The sequence below is a fragment of the Trichomycterus rosablanca genome, chromosome 10 (assembly GCF_030014385.1).
Source record: "Trichomycterus rosablanca isolate fTriRos1 chromosome 10, fTriRos1.hap1, whole genome shotgun sequence".
In the NCBI taxonomy this organism is placed as follows: Eukaryota; Metazoa; Chordata; class Actinopteri; order Siluriformes; family Trichomycteridae; genus Trichomycterus; species Trichomycterus rosablanca.
Genome location: NC_085997.1, coordinates 16,834,194 through 16,860,979, shown reverse-complemented (window position 1 = coordinate 16,860,979; position 26,786 = coordinate 16,834,194). Strand labels below are relative to the sequence as shown.

The window sequence follows — 26,786 nt, the reverse complement described above, 5'->3', positions numbered from 1 at the left end:
CAATTTAGAAAAATTTCAGAAATGTACAGCAATTTTACCCCTTTCAAAACACAACATTTATTCAATGTCCTTTGTAGTGGACAGTAGGACTTACTACCTCCTTTTTTTTTTAGGTTTTTAGCCTATTTCTGTACAAGGAAGCAAATGGCTGAGTAAAGCAGAGAAGATTTTATTCAGAAATGATACAGATTTAGAGCTGTCAGGAGATGAGGAAAAGGAGGGCCAGACTGTAGAGAAGAGGAGGCCTAGATATCAAAATATCTAAACCTTTTTTCTCTGGGTCTCAGGAGGATAATAGATGTTAATTGGTTTAGGAAGTAAAATATCAGAATTTTATGTGAATAAGGAAAAAATACAGGTTTATTGTAAATAACATAACTGAACAAATATTAGGGTCCTGATAAACTACCTTTTTTTTAAATAGTGTTTGGAATACATTGTGCATGTGCTCTATTTCTAGACAAATGCAATTAAAAGAACGAATCTCTAATGTGTTACTCTCTTGAGCCTTTATTTAACTGACAAAAGCACAAGGACAATATAAAAATTTTAATTTAATGCCTGCAACAGCATAAAAAAGCTGGGACAGAGGCATGTTTACCACTGTGTTACATCACCTTTTCTATTAATGACACTGTTTAATCTTTTAGGACTTGAGGATACTAACAGTTTTACAAGTCTATTCTTGCTTAACACAAGAACTTAGCTGCTCAACATTCTGCAATCACTGTTGTCTGATTCTCCTCGTCATTATGCATCATACATTTTCAGTAAGATAAAGATCTGGACTACAGACAGGTCAAGCATATGCAGTCTGTGTCAATGAACCCACACTGTTATAGTGCAGAATGAGACCTGGTGTTGTGTTGCAGAGGTTTGATACTTATTAATAAAGAATAAACAAATCACTATCAACTAATTGTTTTTATTGCATTTTACAATTTTTCTGGAAATGAGGTTTGTAGTTTGTAGTAGTTAGCAGATGTTTTGGTAGTAGAGCCAAATAACTAACTAACTAAATAACTATTTAAATAAATAAATACTAACACAACAACAATAATTATTATAATTATTATAAAATTTTGACTATTTTAAGACAAGTGTGGCATGGTGGGTAGACCTGTTGCCTAACAGCAAGAAGGTCCTGCGTTCGATCCCCTTGCTTGTGCTGAGTTTGCATAATCTGCCCGTGTCTGCGTGGGTTTCCTCCGGGAGCTCCGGTTTCCTCCCACAGTCCAAAAACATGCAGTCAGGTTAATTGGAGACACTGAATTGCCATAGAGGTGAATGGGTGTGTGTGTGTGTGTGTATGTGTGTCTGCCCTGCGATGGACTGGCGCCCCATCCAGGGTGTTACTGTGTGCCTTGCACCCATTGAAAAGCTGGGATAGGCTCCAGCACCCCCCGCGACCCTAATTAGATAAGTGATTAAGAAAGTGAGTGAGTGAGTATTTTAAGACAATATTTAGTAGGATATTGTTTACAGTTTAGGCAGTATCTGCAGCCATGGTGTAAACTGCACATTAGATTAGTACCTGCACTTATTCATTTACACACAAAATTAAAAAAAGAAGGAACACTGAATACTTATAGGTACTGTAAAATTTTTTTACACTGTCCCACTGCATGACAAAACATAAAATAGTATATAGAGACGGAGGGAGGGAGGGAGGGAAGAAAGGGGTCATTTTTACTTAAATTACATAAGAAAATAAGTTATTTTTCCCAGCTTTGGTGTAAAAAAGAGACTATTTTTTTACCTGGGTTTGGTGCTGTTAGTAGTGGAATCTTAATGGGTGACCGTGTAAACAGGTGAAGAGGATGAGCTGATGACCCCTGGGTCACATCTGATTCCATGGTCATTAGAGCAGCCGTCGCAAGAGCCATTTGTTTGTTATTCCGCACTCGTTTTATAGCCACTGGACAACCTAGAAATAAACAATAAATAAGTAAGTAATAAAAGAGCATGGTCAATCTAAATTTATCGTCATTTTATGTCTACAGCTTAAACATTTAGTTTTTACTAAACGTGAATGAATATGCATTTAGATCAGAGTTACGGTGGTTAATTCCACTAATACTAAGTAACAAAATAATAATAATAATAATAATAATAATAATTTGGTATAGTTACACTGTATGAACTTTACTGTATACTATTTTATACTTATACTTAAAATATAAATAAATAAATAACAACTAGTAAATACAAGTAACAAATAACTAAATACATGAAAAGCCCACTGTAGCACAAACGTTATTGTTTGTGCCATATGGCTCAGGACACAGTTTGGGATGTTCTCTTGTATATGTACATTTCACTCACTCACTTAACGGCTTATCCATTTAGGGTTGCGGGGGGTGCTGGAGCCTATCCCAGCTTTTCAATGGGCGCAAGGCACACAGTAACACCCAGGACGGGACGGGGCTCCAGTCCATCGCAGGACACACACACACCCAAACACATACACACACCCATTCACCTATAAGGCAATTCAGTGTCTCCAATTAACCTGACAGCATGTTTTTGGACTGTGGGAAGAAACCGGAGCTCACGGAGGAAACCCACACAGACACGGGGAGAACATGCAAAATCCACACAGAAAGGACCCCGCCTGGGGATCAAACCCAGGGCCTTCTTGCTGTGAGGCGACAGTGCTACCCACCGAGCCACTGTGCCGCCCTATGTACATTTCTTCCAAGTATTTCTGATACCCTCATGTCTTTTAAACAAGTCAATGGGTAAAATAGACACTTTAAATTGCCCATAAAGGTTAGCATTTGTGAATGGACAAGGTTTGTGTGTTTTTCCACTCCTCAAAAACGTTTAAGTAGATGGATTGGGTATAAATTACCACTTAGTGTGACTAAATAATGATGCAGATTTTTATGTAATAATGTTTTAGTAAAAATGTCTCTTTTTGCCCTCAGAGTAAATAAAAAAAGAGTGAATGCAAGATAATGTTGAATAATAATGAATCTCTTTGAATTTGGGCTCCTCCTAGTCATCTGTCTATATCCATTTAATCACATATGCATAGATGTCCTTGTTCTTTAATCTTATTGGCTGCTAAACATGCATTTATAGAGCTTCTTTTATCTTTAAATTGCGGTCATGGAGCAGCACTATCACAGCACAGTAAATTTATGAGCCAGTGAAGAACCAGTAGCCCAGGGGAAACTTAATCAGATTTATCCACAAACGTTCACATTCACAGAGAGACAAATGTCATAGTGGGTGAACACTGCACTGCACCCAAGCACCAGCCCACATACTTTTACACAGCGGGCTGGGATTGATAGAACACTGAACAGATTTGACTCTATCTCACCAAAACACACAGCGCTTTATCTAACAGCTCTGAGTGGGAGGATCAGACACGGCGGTTAACATACACAAGTACCACTCAGGAAATCAGGTCAAAATAATCATATTAAATTATTTCAGAAAAGCTCTATTCTAATACTGATAAAGAGAATAAAATGTTTTATCAGACATATGGGTCTGATATAATTAAAAAAAATTTAATTAATAGATAATAATTAATAAAATCTTTAATTAATAAAATCGTATTAATTTTTTGAACTCTTACATTTATATTTTCGGCATTTAGCAGACGCGTCTATCCAAAGCGACTTACAGTACTGTGACAGTAAACAATCTAAGCAATTGAGGGTTAAGGGCCTTTAAATATTATACAGTATATATTTATGTATTTATATACCGATCAGCCATAACATTAATACCACCTCCTTATTTCTACACTCACTTTCCATTTTATCAGCTCCACTTACCATATAGATATACTACAATTATTGATTGTTTTAACCTGCTTTTACCATGTTCCTTAATGGTCAGGACCACCACAGAGCAGGTATTATTTAGGTGGTGGATCATTCTCAGCACTGCAGTAACATGGTGGTGGTGTGTTAGTGCAGTGTTTCTCAACCTTTTTTCAGTCACGGCACCCTTTAAAAGTATTCAAAATCTCAAGTCACCCCAGTCTAAAATGTATTAAAAAACTTACACTTTGCATCCCTCGGACTGCTAACAAACAAAAACCCTACAGGGATGAGACGTACTGTGGTTGCATTGCATTAAGTTTCAGAAAGATCCTCTCTTGTGCAGAAATGTGCCTGTGTTTGTTTCTGCTTTAAAACATACGCGCCATGAATCAATCAGATTTAACATCATTAAACAAGTTTATAGTTTATTTCTCAATTATTTGTCATTATACCACTAGTACTGCTCATTGTCTGCATGGTTTTTCTGTAGCTCGGTCACGGCTCTCAAACTTAAACTCAAAAGAAGCTTTATTGGCATGACAAATAAGGACATTCGTATTGCCAAAGCAAGTTAGAGAAAATTAATAATAAAAATAACAATAAAAAAGAACAAATATATACAAAACAGTTACATGTGCAAAAATATAAAATAGAATAAAATATTAATAAAAACAGTGCAAAATAATAACAATAAAAATTATAATATTTACATTAATGAGGTAATTACCTCTCTCTCTGTGTGTGTGTGTGTGTGTGTCGCTTGCTCTCTCCGCGATACTGAAAGTGATTTGAATTTCGATAATAAACAGCTCTTATTATGACTGATTAATTCCCTCTACTGATGGAAGCGGAATGGTTGAATTACAGCCGATAAGAACTCTTCATTTTAAAGAGCCGTTCAATAGAATCGGATCGTTCGCGAACGACTCATCACTATAGGCAACGCACGCAACCCGCGTTGACGTTGTAGCATGGGGAAAGGGGCGTGTGAGACAAATTTAGATGTTTGAGGCGGCTAATGGTCTACATTTTCATGATAAGTTGACTTTTTTGTATTTTAAATTTATTTCATTTTCAATATCAGTAACGTCAGAATATTTTTGACGGCACCCCTGACGAAGCCAGACGGCACCCCAGGGTGCCACGGCACCCCAGTTGAGAAAGGCTGTGTTAGTGTGTGTTGTGCTGGTATGAGTGAATCAGGAGTTTTTAAACACCTCACTGTCACTGCTGGACTGAGAATAGTCCACCAACCAAAAATATATCCAGCCAACAGCGCCACGTGGGAAGCGTCCTGTGACCACTGATGAAGGTCTAGAAAATGACCAACTCAAACAGCAGCAATAGATAAGTGATCGTCTCTGATTTTACATCTACAATGTAAACCAACTAGGTAGGAGCGTCTAATAGAGTGGACAGTGAGTGGACAGGGTATTTAAAAACTCCAGCAGCACTGCTGTGTCTTATCCACTCATACCAGCACAACACACACTAACACACCACCACCATGTCATTGTCACTGCAGTGCTGCGAATGACCCACCACCTAAATAATACCTGCTCTGTGGTGGTCCTGTGGGGATCCTGACGATTGAAGAACAGGGTGAAAGTAGGCTAAAAAAATTACTACAGTCTGATCAGTGTATAAATAAAAGAGCTGAAATAAATTCATAGTGAATAAGTTTTATATCCAAAACATATCTTAAAATAAATAAACATCTTCAAAACCTCTGTAAAATGCTTATGATGAAATAAAGTATTTACAATACTATTACAGGTATCATGCATTTAAATTGTATTAATTTGTCACTGTTAAACTTGTAGTATAAGTTGGAGGAAAAGGAAAAAAGAAGGCAACCCATTCATGGTTATAAATACAATAAGTAATATAAAAAAAATCTATATAATAAATATCACAGCCACGGCCTCTATGTGACTCCAGGGGCTTTTTGTTTCTCTAGAGTTGCCATTACCACTCACCATATTTTTAATAGCCTCCACAAACGTCTAAACTGTATTTCAGAGATATATGTCTTCATTACCTGCATTGACAATTGTTGCCATGTGTCGCTGTTTTAATTTAATGAGCATATCTAAGCTGTGGGTAGAACGCTGGCTGGGGTAAATGTATGACATGCTGTTGGGATGCTCACTCTCCAGGGGCACATGTTTTAAATAAAGAAAAAAAAAAGCTAAAGTTCAATGGGAGTGTAAGTGCAGTAAATGGTAGAAAAGCTTTCAGCATTTTGGAGCTGTCCATTAATAGGTGGTGCTGTAACAGCAGACAACTACAGCTGTTTGTTCAGTTAGACATACAGTACATTACATCACCATATGTATGTTGAGCCTCTTTTCTTATTTTACTACTTAAATGAATAATTAACGTTAACTGTTGTAAAGGTGCAGGATAAAATTAAGCATACAATTTTGCATGCTCCTTAGACAAGCATTAGTGGAATGGTGGAATAGTAGAGTAGTAGAATAGATCAAGATACCCCCTTTCTTAAGGATTGGTTCTCATGGTGCCCTGACCTAAACCTCATACACTCATACTGGAATAAACTGGAACAAATCTTACAGCTTTACATCAATGCTGATTCCTACTAATGCTTTTGCTGGCAAGCAATTTTCCAAATGGATATTCAATAATTAAAAATGCATTACCAGAGGAATAAAGGCCATGCTAGCAGAAAAGAAGAACTTTATATTGTCTTTTTTATTTATTTATTTATTTATTTTACCTGTAAATATTCAGAGCAGAGAGTTCTCTGTCTTCCTCCCAATCTAGTCGTATCCAATTACCCGATTGCATTACGCTTCCTTTTTACTGATGCTGATCCCCACTGCTGATTAAGAAAAGAGCGAGACTGACACGTGAGAGGTCGTAATTGCATCAGTTATGAGGAACCCGGTCCAGCTTTTCCCACCCTATGAACAACAGCCAATCGTTGTTCATGTAGCCAACCAGCCCAGCCGGATGGCAGAGCTGAGATTCGATACGATGTATTCGAAATCCCAGCTCTGGTGTGCTAGCGTGTTTTACCGCTGTGCCTCCTGAGCAGCTGTTAACCTGATAGTTTTGATCCTTATCTTAATGGCAGGACACTTAAGTTGAATAATCGTAAAACTTAGGACATCTGGATTAGTAAATCAAGTGTGGTGTATTTTTTGTGTTGACCCACAGTTACTACACTTTTCTCTAAATAAAAAGTGGATGAAGTACTTTTACAGTATAACTAATGTTTAACTTCTTTTGAACTGTTAGTTGCTTTCATCATTTTTAATCAAATCAAATAGTGAATCGGAGCTCTTTTATAGCTAATAAATGTTGTTTTAAAGCAAATCCATGTGCTCTCCCCCAGTGATTTGTCAAGATTTACAGACAGTTATAAACATTTAGCACACACTTAAAGCATTAATATAGAATTCATATCAAAATCTTTAGACCATAACGACTCACGATCCCAGGGGCTACATATATGACTGACCGGCAATAACCATCCCTCATCACTTCACTGCACTCTTCCCTGAAGTCCATTTTACAGATGCTTGAATATCTCACTACAGTGACTTTCACACTTCATTAGATCCCATCAATATTATTCAGTCATGAAAAATGAAGTTTTTGTGGCCAGCTCTATAAAGCAATAGTACAAAGTTAAAGGTAATTCTTCTTCTTTGATTTCAAATGTCTAAAAGCCACACCATGTCATGTCACTATGCCATCATCTCTTTAGCTTTTTCCAGTGTCCTGTCATGTGCTGCTTGTAGCAGAAGAGGACCTGATAATGCAATGCATGTCACAGTGTTGTCAATGCAGTTAATTCTTGGTCTTCCCTTGGTCTTTCCTGTCATATCACTGCATTCAAAGTTGTCATGTTCGCACCTCATCACATGGCCAAAGTAACTTCACTTGTGTGACTTGTTGTTCAGTAGCTCCTTGTCTGGGGTGCGTTTTCCAAAAAGTTTGTAATGATAAGTACTTCGTAACCTCATACCTAAGAACATTCTTAAAATTTACAAGTGTTTCCCAAAACCCTTCAAAAATAAAGTGGCACTTAAACTTTTTCATAAATTAAGAGTAGTCTGACCCATTTGTAACTCACTAAGTACTTTCTTTAATTTGAAGGTTGTGTGCACAAAAAGGATAAATTCAGCCAATTTGTCTTTTAAAAAACTCACAGACGCACTGGTTCTATGCATGACAGCATCACCTTTATAAAAAAAATATTAACTAGCACGATATACTGTATATATATCCTTGTTTCTACACTCACTGTCTATTTTATCAGTTCCACTTACCATATAGAAAAACTGTAGTAGTTCTACAATTACTGACTGTAGTCCATCTGTTTCTCTACATACTTTGTTAGCCCCCTTACATGTTGTTCTTCAATGGTCAGGACCCCCACAGGACCACTACAGAGTAGGAATTATTTGGGTCGTGGGTCATTCTCAGCACTGCAGTGACACTGACATGGTGGTGGTGTGTTAGTGTGTGTTGTGCTGGTATGAGTGGATAAGACACAGCAATGCTGATGGAGTTTTTAAACACCTCACTGTCACTGCTGGACTGAAAATAGTCCACCAACCAAAAATATATCCAGCCAACAGCGCCCCATGAGCAGCGTCCTATGACCATGAAGGTCTAGAAGATGACCAACTCAAACAGCAGGAATAGATGAGCAATCGTCTCTGACTGCATTGCAAATGAAATGTTTTATACCAGTAATTTAAAGGCCTATTGGTTATTAGTTTAAACAAATGTTTTCTTAATGAATGATTTGCTTTTTGTGATATAATAATGAGAAATTGTATGGTAATCAGTGATTCTGTGCCTTTTCAGAGGCGGAGTCAACAAAGAGCAACTTAAACCTTGTTCGTAGTTGTGGAGACTCAGGAGGGTCTTTGGGAAACACTCGCAAAATTGGCATTCTTAAAATTAGTCGCCCTTAAAGTTATTCGTAAATCGCTAAGGTCAATTGTTATCTGGAAACGCACCCCTGTTCTGGCCATCTTGTAAACTTGCTCAGTGATCATCATCATCTTCCTCCATGAGATTTAAGCAGTTTACTGATGCACTTGTTTTCAAAAGCCTGAATCTGTCTTTCTTCCTTTTTCTTCAGTGTCCTGGCTTCACATCCATACGTGGCTACTAGCCTTACCAATGCTTTCATTAAGTAGCTTGGCAACGGTGCTAAATGGCTTGTTTTTCCATTTACCCATCACTACAATGCTAATTGCCATTCCTGACTTCAACAGAACATTCTACTTTATTTAATACTTTACTTTCCAAATATATATCCTAATTTTCCACCATAATATCCAGTACGTCTTTAGTGTTCATTGTCACTTTTGTGACTTTAAGCTGTATTTATCAGCATGTTATATTACTCCGCAGTCTGAGATTACCAATGGTCTTTTCACTAATCCTAAATTCTCTGGCCAATCCATGTAGAACCTTTCTCATGATTTGTCCTCCAATGATGTTAAACAAATATGGCAAACCATTACATCCTTGTCGGACACGCTTTCTTACCCTGAACCACGCAGATGTGTGATTAACTGTTCTGGCAGCAGCATGTTGTCAGCTATACAAATTTCTCACTAGGTGGAGGTGTAAAGAAAAACCATCTTAAGCGTGGTTATCCATAATTGGTCATGCTGTACCATGTGAAATACCTTTGTGAAATTAATGAAACATGAATATAGTGCCTGGTTCCTTTCTTTTGCTTTCTCCATGATGATCGGGAGGTTTGTGATCTGTGATCTGTGTCTCTTCTTGGCCTAAATCTAGCTTGTTATTGGGCAATCTCTTGATTGATTGTTTTATGTTTACTTACAACAGGATCTTGCTAGCATTTTAGACCAGTGCAATAGTCATGTAGTTGCTGCAGTGGAGCAAATCACCTGAAACCACCTGGAAGTAACCCACCAAGTACTCGGAAAAAGTTAATCACTGCATTCACAAATAATAAATGAATACTAGCACTGACTAAAGGCTGAAAGCTAAACTCATGTTATACTAAAGACTGAAGTGGCCTTTAAAGTTGCGTTGCACATATTTTTATTTAAAAGAATTTGTTTTGCCAGTCCATGTTAAAATTCACAGCGTGTTGCCTAACCCTTGGAGTCAGCGAATGCTCCCCTGCTTGCCAGCCTTGGAGTGTAAAAATGTAATGAGATGAGAAAAAAATGCAGGAAAAAGCAGGGTTTATGATTGTGCATGCTGCATGGCAATGCAGCACTGTTTATACACTATATGGCCAAAAGTAAGTGGACACCAGACCATGAGCTTGCTGGGCATCTAATTATAAAACCATATGAATTCATATAGAGTTGAATCTTGTTTGTTACTATAACAGCCTCCGCTTCTTTTGTAAGCATTCCACAAGAAAATCTGTGCCTATTCTGTCAAAAGAACATCTGTAAGGTAAGGGATTGATGTTGAACAAGAAGACTTGGCTCACAATCTATGTTCCAAATCATTGTCCAAGGTGCTCAGTATGGATGAGGTAAAGACTCAGTGCATGTTACTGGAGTTTCCTCACACCAAACTTAGGTGGTGGCTCAGTGGGTAGCACTGTTGCCTCACTGGGTTTGATCCCCAGGTGAAGCAGTCCGAGTCTTTTCTGTGTGGAGTTTGCATGTTCCCCCTGTGTCTGCATGGGTTTCCTCCGGGAGCTCCAGTTTCCTCCCACAGTCCAAAAACATGCAGTCAGGTTAATTGGAGACACTGAATTGCCCTATAGGTGAATGGGTGTGTGTAAGTGTGTGTGTGTGTGTGTGTGTGTGTGTGTCTGCCCAGCAATGGACTGACGCCCCGTCCAGGGTGTTACTGTGTGCCTTGTGCCCATTGGAAAGCTGGGATAGGCTCCAGCACCCCCCGCGACCCTAATTGGATATGCAGTTAAGAAAGTGAGTGAGTGAGTGTGTTTGACATTGAACTTGTAAACTGATTAACCTTGTGTAACGAATAACTACCAGTCCTGTCATGAATATAACCAAGGTGTGTAAAACATGATGTTAAAATCCTAATAATAAATAAATATTAAACCTTATATTTATAGACTTTACTTAATGCACAAGGCTACAACCATACTGGGAACACTTAAGAGCTTTCTTTAAACTGTTGTCACTAAGTTAGCAGCAATGACTTATTATTATTGTACATTGTTAATTTGTATACCTTTTAGCAAAAGGTATCTGGAATTATTAATTAGAATGGTGTCCACATACTTTTGGCTACACAGAGTAGACTGATTCATGCCATGAACTTAAATCTGCTTTAAGTTTACAACAAAAGTTCAGGTTTGTCTGTATTCATCATCTGAGATGTTTTAAGTTAATGCATCTATGCACCAGGTATAACGATTACAATTTTGGATGCATTACATACTAGTATATAAACTGTATGGCTAAAGGTATGTGGATACTGTTAATACTTGAATCCTGGTGTTTCAGTCCCACCCATTTCTAAAAGGTTTATAATTTTCTTTTTTTTATATTATTATTATTATTGTTATTATTGTTATTACCATTATCATATGTTATATAAAACCAGTTAATTGATGACAATGATTCCAACTTTGTGACAATGTTTTTTAAGCCTCTTTTCTGGTCCAACATAACTGTTCCCCTGTGCACAAAGCGAGGTCGATAAAAAAACATGGTATGACAAGTTTGATGTAGAGGAACTCTAACCTCAACCCCATTCAACTCTTGAAATTTTAAAGTTTTTCTTTTTCAGCATCAGTGCCTCACCTCACAAATGCTCTATTCACAGAATAGACACAAATGTTCACAGACACGCTCTAAAAAAAAGAGTAAAGTCTTTCCAGAAAACATCTGTAGTGACATGAAAATGCTATGATTAAAATTGGGCATGAACAGAATGATATTATAGACCCGACCTGTCTCATTTTAATAGCACATACACTATGCACTAGGCTGGTGGTGTAATGGTGTATGGGATGTTTTATTGGCACACATTGAGCCCCCACATTCTAATCAAGCACTGTTTAAAAAGAACATCTATCTATCTAAATATTGTTACTGATCACGTGCGTGTCTTTACAGTCACAATTTAGCATCTTATAATGACACCTCCAGAATGATAATGTGTTATGTTAAGAAAACAAGTCATCTCAAACTGCCTCCATTAACATGACAATGGGTTTAGTTTTCTTTAATGGCCTCGCCAGTCACTCCCCAGTCATTTGGGATGTGGTCAAATGGGGAATTTAAAATATAAATGTGCAGCTGGCAAATTTGCAGCAATTATGAGATATGTCAACCTGGACCAAATTCTTAAAAGAATGCTTTTAATACCTTATGAATTCCATGCCACGAATAATTAAGACGGCTCTAAAAGCAAAGTATGGTAATTAAAATAAAGTGACCACTAAAGGTTATGCACACATGCACAAATGCACAATTAAACTTAAGGACAGCTTATCACCCACAATTACCTCTAATCACACATTTCGTAGCATATTTTTATATGCTTATGCATTTGTTCATGTTGAAAACTGAGGGACCCACCTGCTTTGAAAACTAAGTGTTGACAGATGGCTACATTTCAATTTGTTTAAGCAACTGCCTGTATTTTACACAGTGTTATAGCTGGTCATGCTGTTCTTTGGCAACTGATACAAGAATTAGATGGACAAACTGTTCCAACTAGACACTCGCAACTTTATTTAGCAGAAGGAAACAGGTCCCACAAAACTACATTGCATAAAATACATTTTAAAAGAAGCATCTGACATATTATATTATATTATTTAGCTTTTTATATACACTGCCTGGCCAAAAAAAAGGTCATACACTCTAATATTTTGTTGGACTGCCTTTAGCTTTGATTACGGAACGCATTCGCTGTGGCATCGTTTCCACAAGCTTCTGCAATGTCACAACATTTATTTCTGTCCAGAGTTGCATTAATTTTCCCCCAAGATCTTGTATTGGTGATGGGAGATTTGGACAACTGCACAAAGTCTTCTCCAGCACATCTCAAAGATTCTCAATGGGGTTCAGGTCTGGACTCTGTGGTGGCCAATCCATGTGTGAGAATGATGTCTCATGCTCCCTGAAGCACTCTTTCACAATTTGATTCCAATGAATCCTGGCATTGTCATCTTGGAATATGCCCGTGCCATGAGGAAAGAAAAAATCCATTGATGGAATAACCTGGTCGTTCAGTATATTCAGGTAGTCAGCTGACCTCATTCTTTGAGCACATAACATTGCTGAACCTAGACCTGACCAACTGCAGCAACCCAAGATCATAGCACTGCCCCCACCGGCTTGTACGGTAGGCACTAGGCATGATGGGTGCATCACTTCAGCCACCTCTCTTCTTACCCTGATGCGCCCATCACTCTGGAACAGGGTAAATCTGGACTCATCAGACCACATGACCTTCTTCCATTGCTCCAGAGTCCAATCTTTATGCTCCCTAGCAAATTGAAGCCATTTTTGCCGAGTGGTTTTCTTAAGGCTACACAGCTGTTTAGTCCCAATCCCTTGAGTTCACTTCACATTGTGTGTGTGGAAATGCTCTTACTTTCACTATTAAACATTTCTCTGAGTTCTACTGTAGTTTTCTACCATTTGATTTCACCAAACGTTTAAGTGATCGCCGAGCACGATCATTCAGGATTTTTTTCCGACCACATTCCTTCCTCGAAGATGATGTTTCCCCACTGTCCTTCCACTTTTTAATAATGTGTTGGACAGTTCTTAACCCGATTTTAGTAGTTTCAGCTTCTCCTTAGATGTTTTCTCTGCTTGATGCATGCCAATAATTGAAACAGATTAACATCTTTTCCACGACCACAGGATGTGTCTTTCGACTTGGTTGTTTAACAAATGAGAAGCCACTCACTGCATCAGTTAGGGTTAAATAACCTGTTGCCAGCTGAAACATAATTACCCATGCAGTTATTATCCAATGGGAGGCTCTTACCTATTTGCTTAGTTAAATCCAGGTGGTATATATACATATCAGAAAAAAGAAATTGCACAACAGGATTCAAGGCAAATCCTCAAAAAAATTATGAGCATATGTGAACTGCCATCTAAAGGTCTATCCACTAATGTTGATGGGGTTTAAGTCCTGGCTTTGTCTGGGCAACCCATAGTCATTAAAAAAAAAAAAAAAACTCTAAAAGCATGTTTCACCACGTCATTAAAAATGTGAATTGTGGTGCTCGGTTGACGCAGTAGTAAAACACACTAACACATCTCAGACTCATAAGTTTAAATCTCAGTAAACGTATAATGATATTCGGGGGTAGGAATGCCGGAAGGGATTCCTCATAACTCCTCATGATTTCCATATGAGCCCACTTCGTGCAGGGGAAAAGAAGCAGTTGACTACTGCACGTGTCAGAGAGGACGTGTGATAGTCGCAGCTTTTTACAGTCAGTTCCTGTGAGTAGCAGTACAAGAAGTCAAATCTGGTCAGGTTATTGGATATGACAAGATTGGGAGGACAAATTAGGAACAATGCACAAAAATAAATAATATGCATTTAAAACCAAATCCACAACATAATAAATTGTGTAAAAAAAGTATCCACTATGTATAACGTTTAACAGCAGCACCAGTAAGATTTGTGGCTTAGTCACTGGCAGACTTATCCACAGAAGCACCAAATAAGACATGATATTTTTGTAATGTGTTCATTCAAAAACCCAAATCAGACAAAGCAGCAATGATTGTTAAGAACAATACAAGTAATATCTTTTACAGAACAAAGTTAGCAGTAGGGATGTAACGATTCACCACAAGACTGTTAATAACCGATTCAAAAATTCCACGATTCAAATCGATTTGACGTGTAAAATGATTTGATATTCACTTTAAACAGCAGAGGGCACTGGCACTATACACCTCGCCTTGTTGACGTCACTGGCGCTATATGCCTGGTTGCCAAATTCTGTTTTTTTTAGCCAAATTGGGCTTAATTCAAAATTGTTTTGCATAATTTGTACCTACCTCAGAAATAAAAGGGCATTCATTATTATAATTTTTTTTTCCGTTTTTCTCCCCCTTTAGCGCATCCAATCGTTCAATTTGCATTGCGCTTCCTCTCTGTCTATGCCAAACCCTGCCCTGACAGAGGAGATTGAAGCTAACCCATATCCCCTCCGAAACATGAGCAGCAGCCAGATGCATTTTTGCCACCCGCACATTGATGAGTTTGGCGCCACCTAGCGTTGCATGCGGAGAGACACACCCTAAGGGCACTCTTCCTCATCTCTTGTGCAGGTGCCTCTAATCAGCCGGCAGAGGTCATAATCGCATTCTGACAGACAGAGACCCACATCCGGTTCTTTGTCCCACCCCCCAACTGAGCAACCGGCCAATCGTTGCTCATGCAGCCGCCCAGCCTTAAACCGGGGAGGCAAAGCTGGATTTGAAACGATGTACTCAGAATCCAGCTCTGGTTGCAGCATGTCTTTTTACCGCTGCGCCACCTGAGCGGCTAGGGCATTCATTATTTAGATAAATTAAAGGATAAGCACAAATACAATATTTTACTTTCTTTTTTAAGAGAAATAATAAAAGGAAACTTTGTCATAATTAGTCTTCAATTTGAGTTTAAAAAAATCGGGAAAAATCATATCATGAACCCAGTATCGTGAATCGCATCGCATCGTGGGTAGAGTGTATCATTACATCCCTAGTTAGCAGCATTTCTAAGTAAGAATTAATCCATGAACCCCAAATTCATCATATGGATCATACAGAAAGTTACAAATAAACATATTTGTCTAAAGCCTTTGTCCATCAAAATCAAAGGGCCAGCTGTAGCCTAGTGGTTAAAATACTGGACCAGTGATCAGCGGGTCGCTGGTTCAAGCCCCACCACTGCCAGGTTGCTGCTGTTGGGCCCTTGAGCAAGGCCCTTAACCCTCAATTGCTCAAACTATATACTGTAACTGTAATGTAAGTCGCTTTGGATAAAGGCGTCTGCTAAATGCTGAAAATGTAAATGCTTTTAGACCAGCCATAATAAACTCAAATTCCAACCACATTCACCCACACATTAATTCCTATCATTCACTTTCAACCTCCTGATAGCTAGAGGCACAAAACTTTATCCATTGTATTAGAACATCTTAGGCTCTAATTCCAATCCCAGCAAAACAAGCCAGTTAACTCCCTCCCTCACACGCTGACAGTGATTTAATAAAGGTGGCAGACTTCTAGTGAAAGACACATGTGGTTGTTAAGCTATTGGCTCCCATCAACCTTCACTGAAGTGTTTCTGTCTGACAGCTATTCAATCACACTCCAGTAATTGATCAGTTAAAGGAAACGTAAAGAACACAAATGCATTTTCTTTGCCAGATCGCAACTTAGAAGTGATGTATGCCTGGCAGCCATTACATTTAAATGTTGGTGTCTCAGTCATTGTGGCATAATTTGCTCGAACCGAAAACAGAGTTCTCTCTTCCCAGCATAAACTGCAGTTTGGAGAGTCGAAGACTGGCTTAAGATAGTGGAACAAAGTATTTATCTCAGGGTTGGTAGCTGTAATGTGGTAGGAGGACTTAAATAGTGGATTAGAATTTTTATTTATAAAATTACAATAACGTTTAAAAACAACTAGTGGCTAGGGAATAAAGTTAATAAGCCAGTAGGTATTTTATAGTAATCAGGCATTAAAATAATATACAACCCCAAATCAGAAGAAGTTGGGACAGTATGTAAAATGCAAATAAAATAAAAATAAGAAAATTATTGAAAGGTTTAAAAACAATGTACCTCAAAGAAAGATTTGAAGGTATTTGCATATTTCTCCCTTTACAGTGCATAATATCATTAAACGATTCAAGGAATTTCAGTGCATAAAGGCCAAGGCCGCAAGCTTAAGTTGAACGCCCATGATCTTCGATCCCTCAGACTGCACTGCATCAAGAACCGCCACTCAACGATAGTTGATATAATCACATGGGCAAGGAATTACTCTGGCAAACCTTTGTCAAGCACTACAATACAGAGTTACATGCACAAATGCCACTTTAAAGTTTACTGTGCAAAAAAAAAGCCTTATGTTAACCATGTTCAGAAGTGGCGTCAACTTCTCCGGGCTCGGAGGCATCTAGGATGGATCATCACACAGTGGAAACGTGTATTGTGGTCAGATAAATCAGCATTCCAGGTCTTTTTTGGAAAAAATGGACGCTGTGTGATCTGGACCAAAGACGAAAAAAGGACCATCCAGAAAGTTATCAGCAACAAGTTCAAAAGCCAGGGTCTGTCAAAAAATGCAACAACGACGACCCCGTACTGTTGCACATCTTAAGACGTGTTTGCAGGATGAATGGGACAAAATAAAAGCTGAAACACTAAATCACTCGGTATCCTCGGTGCCAAACCGTCTTTTAAGTGTGGTGAAAAGCAATGGCAACATTACAAAGTGGTAAATGCTTTACTGTCCCAACTTTTTTGGAAAGTGTTGCAGGCCTGAAATGCAGGAATGGATGTTTATTAATAAATGAAATAAAGTTGACCAGACAAAACATGAAATTTCTCAGGTTAATCCTGTCTGCAATCAAATAAAAGTCAAAGTAAATGTAAGAAACTCTGTGGTTTTTTTTATCATTTGCACTTTCCATACTGTCCCAACTTTTTCTGATTTAGGGTTGTACCTTCTAAACAGTAGTTGATAAAGTAATGATACCATTTGTGTACCAATTTGTCCTATATTAAGAACATAGTGATTTAGATTACAACACAGGAGAAGATGTGATTGACTTTCCAGTATACTGGATTTGAGAACTGGAAACACACTTTTTTAATCCATAAAGGGTGGCATTGATATACCCACAGATTTGCTTCTCCTTTAAATCCTTTAAAGACTTAGATAAACAAAGTTTTTTTCTGTAATTGGCTGACACATGATTTCATCATGCTGTCTAAAAGATGTTTGGCTATATGTCAATTTGTCATCTAATCATTAGTCATGTCATGTCACTATGTTGCCATCGGTTTGCAATGGTTGGCTGCACAGATGTGTCAGCTTTCTCCAATGTCCTATGTCTCGTGTCACCTGTAGCAGACTAGCCCTGATACTGTAATCCTAGTCCAATCATTTTAAGCAAAAGCAACTGCAGAAGCAGAAGTTTAAATCTGAGGTGTTTATCATTATTTTTATTATTATTATTGGTACAACCCATACTATTACTATTGGTTTACACCCCCACAGAAATGTAATATATGACATACTGCATATGCCCCTATTTCAATAATAGTTTTTCCATATACTGTATGTAACCTGTAAGGTGGTATATTATTATAACATACATATGTCCTCCTACATCAGTGGCGATTTCTCTAAGACTGCAAGGGAAGCTCAGCTTTCCCTAAAATGTCCAAAATTAAATGGTCAAATACGTACAGTTGTGTTAACATTTTATTGACTACAAATGCGTTAGAACACATATATCTTGAAGACGAGTTCGTTCAGAATCAGCTAATTATCACAAATCGACTCGATTTTCTTAACTTAACTCATACATTCCCGTAGCGTCAATGCATTTGCCCGCAGAAGCTTAGCGTCTCTTCACCTCTATGGGACTGCGTTGAGGTTTTTTTTTAATGCTCCGAAACTCGCCGGTCATTGGATAAATGCCTCGATTTTGTCCCACCCCCGGACGCTGAGCGTATCTGGGGGTGAATGGAGCTGTGGGCGGGTGTGGACGGGTGTGGACGCTGAGCTTCTGCAAGATGATTGGAGGATCAGTGGAAAGGCTGAATCATGTTTTGATTGACAGCTCGTTTGAGCGCTACACCGTCACTTCTCAAACTCAAACTCAAAAGAAGCTTTATTGGCATGAAAAATAGGGACATTCGTATTACCAAAGCAATACACTTCATTAGTCACTTAATCACTAGGAGCTTCAGGCCCATCGCGGATTTTGCAAGTGAAGTCGAAAGACAAACTGCAACCCATTTCAGGCCATTTTCTTGTAAAAGGAACAGAGGGCAGAATTTATGTGTAAATAAATTGACAAATTTTATGATGTAAGCCGACAATGAGCTTCCCCTCTTTGAAAGACCAGCAGCCGCCACTGTCCTACATATACCCCAATCAGCCATAACATTAAAACCACCTCCTGTTTTTTACACCTACTGTCCATTTTATCAGCTTCACTTACCATTTAGAAGCAGTTTGTAGTTCTAAAATTACTGACTAGTCCATATGTTTCTCTGCATGCTTTTTAACCTGCTTTCACCCTGTTCTCCAATGGTCAGCAGCACTGCTGGAGTTTTTAAATACCGTGTCCACTCTATAAGACACTCCTACCTAGTTGGTCCACCTTGTAGATGTAAAGTCAGAGACGATCGCTCATCTATTGCTGCTGTTTGAGTTGGTCATCTTCAAGACCTTCATCTGTGGTCACAGGACGCTGCCCATGGAGCCCTGTTGGCTGGATGTTTCTGGTTGGTGGACTTTTCTCAGTCCAGCAGTGACAACGAGGTGTTTAAAAACTCCATCACAGCATTGCTGTGTCTTATCCACTCATACCAGCACAACACACACTAACACACCACCACCATGTCAGTGTCACTGCAGTGCTGAGATTGACCCACCACCCAAATAATACCTACTCTGTATACTTGCACATGTAGTGTGCGTTTCCGGTGGTACGCACGCTGAGGCTGTAGCCTAGTTGTTTGTAGCTTTTAGCTAAATAACTTTTTATATACGTATGTTTTAAACGTATAATTTAAACGTTAATCCTTCGCGTGTAGTTGATATAGAGTGTTATTTTGTCTATCGTAAAAAAGCGCTTATGTTTACGCTTGTGTTTACTAACGTAAATCCGTGCTTGTTTTCGAAGTCTGTTACTAGGAAACTTCTGCTACCGGCATCCGAACGAAGCCGGTTTTGTTTGTTTGTTTTGTACTTCAGCGCATAAACATCTTATTCATCCAGAATTAAAAACGCTTTCTGTCCGCACGAAGCGCGTTTGTGTTTGGTTGTTTTTGTACTATAGCACTTAAACACCTTTGTTTTGTGGGGAGTTATAACTGTTTTCTCTCCGTAGGAACCGCGTTCTGTTTATTTATTTTGTACACCAGCACATAAACACCGTTTTCCTTTAGAATTACAGCCGTTTTGTCGGAAACGAAGCGCGTTTGTGTTTGTTTGGTTGTTGTTTTTTGTATTTCAGCTTATCAACGCCTGTTTCGTCCAGATTAAAGCCGTTTTTCTGTGACTACCAGCAGAAGCACCGCTGAATCCAACTTAAACAGCAACTTCAACTCATCTTCTAAAGCTAAGTACATTTCTTTGTAATAATGGCCCCAGCAGGAGCTTTATATCCCTGTTCTGAGTGCAACATGTTCAGTTATTCCTTCTCCGTGATTAGTGATAATTTTATATGTGATAAGTGTAGATTAGTTGTTAGTCTGACGGAGTAGATCTCAGTGTTAGGAGGGCGCATTCGGGCGTTAGAACAGACTACTACTAGTGAGGGCTTAGATACAGCTGTAGCAGTCCCAAATGCCAGTAGTTCAGGTGTAGAACCCCAGACTCCGGCATTAGAGCCCTCACAGCGGGACGACTGGGTGACGTCTCGGCGACATAGACGTAGGGCAAAGCACCAACCATCTCAGTTGCAAGTGTCCAACAGGTTTTCCCCACTCAGTGACCCACCCGCTGAGAAGCCTGTTAATGTAAGTGCTCTGGTTATAGGAGATTCTCAGCTCCGACACGTGCGTATTGCAACCCCCATAGAGACACCAGCGACCATAGTCACTTGTATTCCCTGGTGTCTCTATGAGAATTTCAATCTGGATTTAGACCCAACCATAGTACCGAAACCGCATTAATTAGAGTAGTTAACGAGTTGTTAATGTCTTCTGATAATGGATGTGTCTCTTTTTTTGTTCTATTAGATCTTAGTGCAGCGTTTGATACGGTCGAACATAACATTTTACTGGAGAGGCTAGAAAATACAGTAGGTGTTAAAGGACTTGCACTCTCTTGGTTCAAATCATATTTGACTGACCGCTCGCAATTTGTTTATGTAAATAATAAATGCTCAGAAACAACAAAAGTAAAGTGTGGTGTTCCACAGGGGTCGGTACTGGGACCGCTATTATTTACACTCTATATGCTTCCACTAGGAGAAATTATTCATAAACATGGCATAAATTTTCACTGCTATGCAGATGACACACAGCTGTACATATCAGCCAAACCAATGATACTGACACAATCAGTAAGATAGAAGATTGTGTAAACGACATAAAAAACTGGATGTCAGGTAATTTTCTGTTACTTAATTCAGATAAAACAGAGCTTTTACTTGTTGGCTCTAAAGCTGCAAGAGACAAGTTGTCTAACCTGGTGCTAAACCTAAACACTTTCTCTGTTACTCCTAGCTCTGATGTAAAAAACTTAGGTGTCACAATAGATTCAGATCTCTCCTTTGATACACACGTTAATAATATTACTAGAGTTGCTTTCTATCATTTGCGTAATATAATCTGTTAATGACGCTGAAAAACTGATCCATGCGTTTATAACTTCTCGGTTAGATTATTGTAATGCTCTTCTAACTGGATGCTCTGGTAGATCCATACACAAACTCCAGTTAGTTCAAAATGCAGCAGCTCGAGTGCTAACTAAAACTAAAAAATTTGCTCATATTAGTCCTGTTCTAGCATCTCTTCACTGGCTGCCAGTTAAATTCCGCATTGATTACAAAATACTTCTACTAACCTATAAAGCACTACATGGTCTGGCTCCACAGTATCTGAGTGAACTTATTAATCACTACAGCCCAGCACGCGCGTCCACTTCGCTCACAAGATGCAGGGTTACTTATAGTTCCTAGAATTAAAAAGATCACAGCTGGTAGAAGAGCATTTTCTTACAAAGCTCCACAACTTTGGAATAATCTTCCTGCCTCTGTTCGGGATTTGGACACAGTCTCAATGTTTAAGTCTAGACTGAAAACATATTTATTTTCTCAGGCTTTTGATTAGTATAGACAAAGGCGCAGAGCTTGGGGGTTCTTGGTCATAGAAACTTGTGGTGATCAGGGATGTTGGGTTGCTGTCGTTCTGCCTCTCCTGTCCAATCACTCAGGTTTGGGTAGGGGAGGTGGGCGCTGATGTCCTGTGAAAGCCTTCATGACCTTGTTACCTGCTCGCTCTCCCTTTTAGTTATGCTGTAATAATTAGGGCTGCCGGAGTCTAAAACTCTCTGTAAAACTGTTTTACTCAACTAGCATTGTACATTATTAACTACATTCTCTATTGTTTTACCCCAAGGGCATTCTGATGGAAACCTGTTTACCCGCCGAGGTTAAGGATTAAAGTCGAGACTGCAGTGCCAACGATGCTGCTTCTGCCAGATGTGACGGGTCGGGAGTAACTGCACCAAGAATGACAAGAAATTTAATAAAGAAACTACAGACTTTATTAAAGACTAGACCGAATAATAACTCTATTATTATTTATTTATTTATTTATTACCAGTTATAACTTTTAGTTCATTTAATTCTGTGTTTGTATGATTTGTGTAAATCCTATTTATTTAAAGTATCCTCCAGGCCACCCAAGAAGGATGGGCCCTGCTGAGTCTGGTTCCCCTCGAGGTTTCTTCCTGTAATTTTCAGGGAGTTTTTCCTTGCCACAGTCGCCCTCGGCTTGCTCAACAGGGGTTTTTGTATCTGTTGGTCCTGGATTTTGTAAAGTTGCTTTGAGACAATGTCTATTGTAAAAAGCGCTATATAAATAAAGTTAAGTTGACTTGACTTGACTCTGTAGTGGTCTTGGGAGAGTCCTGACCATTGAAGAACAGCATGAAAGGGGGCTAACAAAGCATGCAGAAAAAGTGGACTACAGTCAGTAATTGTAGAACTACAAAGTGCTTTTATATGGTAAGTGGAGCTGATAAAATGGACAGTAAGTGTACAAGCAAGGAGGTGGTTTTAATGTTATGGCTGATCGGTGTATATTAAACATACCTATAGGATTAATTTTTATATGGTATAATATCATATTAAATAATATAAAAACTATTTTAACTACATTAAAACTTTAAAATTATATCTATTCCAAACACAGGTCCAGACTTTTACATGCACAGTTTAAGTAAAGTAATAGTTCGTTTTACTTTATAAACCCTTATGTACCTAGACAGTATTATGTATTATGTTAAATATTACATCAATCCTTGTGCCCCATTATTTTTAACAGATAAGAAAGTGTTGCTTTTTGTGTGACCATATTTAAGTGTGCATGATCAGACAACAAATTATTCTTATTGAAATAAGTAACAACAGTATATTTTGAGAGCTGTAAATGTCCTTGTAAACACTGCCTAGATGTGCACAAAATTCTTTTGACGTTATCTCGTATTTCATAAATGATGTGGGTATGTTGTACTGTCATGTAAAATAGAGATAAAATTATTATAAATATAAAATATGACCGATTTCACTTTGATTTAGCAAACATAAATCACACAGCCTGTTCTCCTACAGATTAATATGCAGATGACATGTCAACCCTAATGGTGTTTTTACGAACACCATAAAATGAATGTTGATAGCACGCTGATAGCTCAACATGCAGTAACATAGAACAGGGAGTAAATAAAAAAGGGAATTGTTTTAAAAGCTTGAAATACAGCAGGAAAGCAATAAAGCAATGGAATAAACGGCATAGCTGAAAGTGGGCCAACACGCCAAGAGAATAAAGAATTAGAAAATCCTTCCTCCTACCTGAAATGCGCCTGGGTGTCAGAAGCAGAGTGTGGAAATTCCTGGAGGCGGCAGCTGGCCTGGATATGCTCATTGCCACTTGATTTGTCATCAGTACCGGCTTTTCTTGCCTCTGAAAAATTCCTATTTCTTCTGGCCCAATCCAGGTGGTCTTCAGAGTGTTATTCAGATAAACCTGTTAGAAAGAGTTTGCAAAATGCTTAACAAAAAGCACACAAATTCTACTTTTAGTTGATATGGTTTATAGCCCAAATAAAATTACTAGAGATGTGCAACAGGGGAAACATTTAACTTGCATTTGGCATTGTTGTTTTAAATAATAAAAAATAATAATCCCTTCCACCCAAAAAAAAAGGCCAACCAGCTTGCAGATGTTGGCCACAGGATGGTTTGTGGCATCGTCGTAACTCCAGGGTGTTTGTTAGTTTGCAAAATAACGTGTGACACAGCTTATAAAGATGTCCTTGCAGGGTGACACAGATCTCTAAGTAAACACCTGCAAGCCCTCACACTTCCAGATTCCACTTTCTCACCCTACTGTGTCACAGGAGAGATTTTAAAATGAGTGTGTTTGCTTGTTGTAAAGAAAATGGTGACACCAGTCAATCTTGGGTGTCTCTGGAGCAGTACATACATCAACAGGCATTGTATAGTTTTAGCATTGCCTTAAAAAACAGTTTAAAATAAAGTTATGGTTGGTTTAACAACTTGGAGGAAGCATGTTTTCGCCATTGACCTTCCAGGCCAATAGTTATTTTAGTGTAGATGGGACAACTGGAAAGTGTACAGTGGTACCTTGAAACTCAACGTTAATTGGTTCTGGGACTGGTGTTGAGTTTAAAAGACGTTAAGTTTCGAGGTATTTTTTCCCATAAGTATGTATAGGAAAACCATTAATGCGTTTCATGTTTTTTCCACGACAAGTTTTGTGCATTGTGAAGGCGCCTTTACTGAACGGAATACAGTATTCCAAGAGCAAGCATCCACAAAGTGCAAATAAACAATAAAGAAGTGAAGGTAAAGTGCAGGTTTTATTGTGTTTGTATAAATTAATTTTGACTATTCTTTAGTTGTATTTGAGTGTTTTATATAGACTTATTGTACTAAAACAACGAGTGAGGAATTTCATTAGTGGAGAGAACTTATGAGCAGTAATAATTAAGAGAAGTTTAGTGTTCCTGTGTCGTTCTTTTAATATATTAATCCATGTTTTAATATATTAATCCAAGCTTTATTTTTTACGATAAACATTTTAGACCCGGAAAAGCTGATTCTTACAATTTCTCAGAACCCCCAGCTATAACACAAGTTTGTGTTAATACTGTGTGGAAAATACTGTACAGCTAACTGCTTTTACTTGTATATTAGCTTTAATACATGCAAAATTCCAAGTTAAGCTGTTCTCATTTATTGCCTCTTGTTTTATCAACCACCTTATTCTAAACAGGGTTGTAGTGGGTACGGTGGCTCCCAGAAAACACTGGCGCATGGCTGAAACACACCCTGCATAGGACGCCTTTATTACTGTTATTAGTACCACATGGAGAAAAATATTTGGCTTCTCAGCAAATATGTGTGGATAAAATCAATTCCACACTGATGTAATATAACTACAGGAGACACAGCATCAGGATTTTAGTGTTTGTTGGTTGAACCAGACACACTGTGACTCTGATTAGGATGCTTATTAAAAACGAATGATTTAATGAATGAATAAATTGATAAATGTAAAAACATTAAGTTATTTCTTGAGGGAAAAATTAAATTAATGAATAATTGCCATACTAAACCAGTTTGGCTTGCTTAAAACGTCTGTTATGCTATTTATTTATTTATTGTTTGTATTGTGTGTGTTTGGGATAGTATATTTTTTCAGGTAGTCCTTCAGGCTTAGAAAAGGGGGCCACTGGCAAAAGTCAGTTGTGACTAGTAATCAAGCCCCACCACTGCCAGGTTTCCACTGTTGGGCCCTTGAGCAAGGTCCTTTATCCTCATCTGCTTATATAATATACTGTCACAGTACTGGAAGTCACTTTGGATAAAAGTGTCTGCTAAATGCCAAAAATGTAAATGTAAAAGCAAAATGTAAATGTTTTTAAAATCTAAAATAAATGTAAAATTTCTGATTTATAAATACCAAAAAGTAATTATTAATTAACAGGCAGACTCATATTGCAAAACTAAGTGTATTAATAAGGGTAGGATTGGATCATTTATCATTTGTTTTATACATTGATTTTATATATGCCTTAAGTAAAGTGTAATTGGGTGTGTGGAAAGCTGCTATATAAATTGAACTCTAATAATTAGGAAATGTGTTTTGGCCATACAATGTAGCTTCATGAATGTATAATTAATGCTTTGCTTTGCTTTCACAAACAGACAAAATATTTTGCTGTAAGTGGGATTTTAATCCACAAACTATTATATTATAACTTAGCTTTATAGATGTCTTCAAGATGAAGATTTTACCTTGTAGTCTGGTACTCGTTTCTCCAGCCAAGCTTTACGATAGTGGGGAGGCAGTATGGTTCGATACACAACAGGGAACATAGGGACCAGATCAACACCTGCAGAGGGCTGAAATCCCAGCATGGCGGGCCTGGATGGAAGCTCCCACTGAAAAACACAGAAGAAAGTCCATATTAATAATAATAATAATAATAACAATAATAAAATAACTGAATCCATATTAAATAATAATAATAGGAATTACAATAATAATAATAATAATAATAACTGAATCTCTATTAAATAATAGTAATACTAATAATAATTAAAAACCTTAGACTGTAATGCCATGCACTATACGCTAAAAAGTATGCGGACATCTGTCCATGAGCAAACTATAAGCAATAAAATGAAGTTTACACACACACACACACACACACACACACATCTTCACTATTACAACGTTTACTGTTCTGGCAAGACTATCACCAAATTGTGTAGTGTGTCTGTGTGAAGTGTTTATTTACTCAGTGGAGTATTTGAGAAGGCCTGGATTATTATCAGTCCTAATTCATCCCAAGTGTGTTCAGTGAGTGGCGGCACAGTGGCTTGGTGGGTAGCACTGTCGCCTTACAGCAAGAAGGTTCAATCCCCAGGCAGGGTGGTCCGGGTCCTTTCTGTGCAGAGTTTGCATGTTCTCCCTGTGCCTGCGTGGGTTTCCTCTGGGAGCTCCGGTTTCCTCCCACAGTCCAAAAACATGCAGTCAGGTTAACTGGAGATACTAAATT

At 38.2% G+C, this 26,786-nt stretch overlaps 1 protein-coding gene across 1 annotated transcript in view; it reads right to left on the bottom strand.

The window, feature by feature from the left end:
• tcerg1l (transcription elongation regulator 1 like) overlaps positions 1-26,786 on the bottom strand; it is a 162,931-nt gene that overhangs the window by 118,872 nt on the left and 17,273 nt on the right. The window contains exons 2-3 of the mRNA XM_063003929.1: positions 26,020-26,166; positions 23,548-23,722 (exon numbers count right to left, since the gene is read on the bottom strand). Of these exons, the coding sequence (XP_062859999.1) occupies positions 23,548-23,722; positions 26,020-26,166 (322 nt within the window). The remainder of the gene's footprint in view (positions 1-23,547; positions 23,723-26,019; positions 26,167-26,786) is intronic.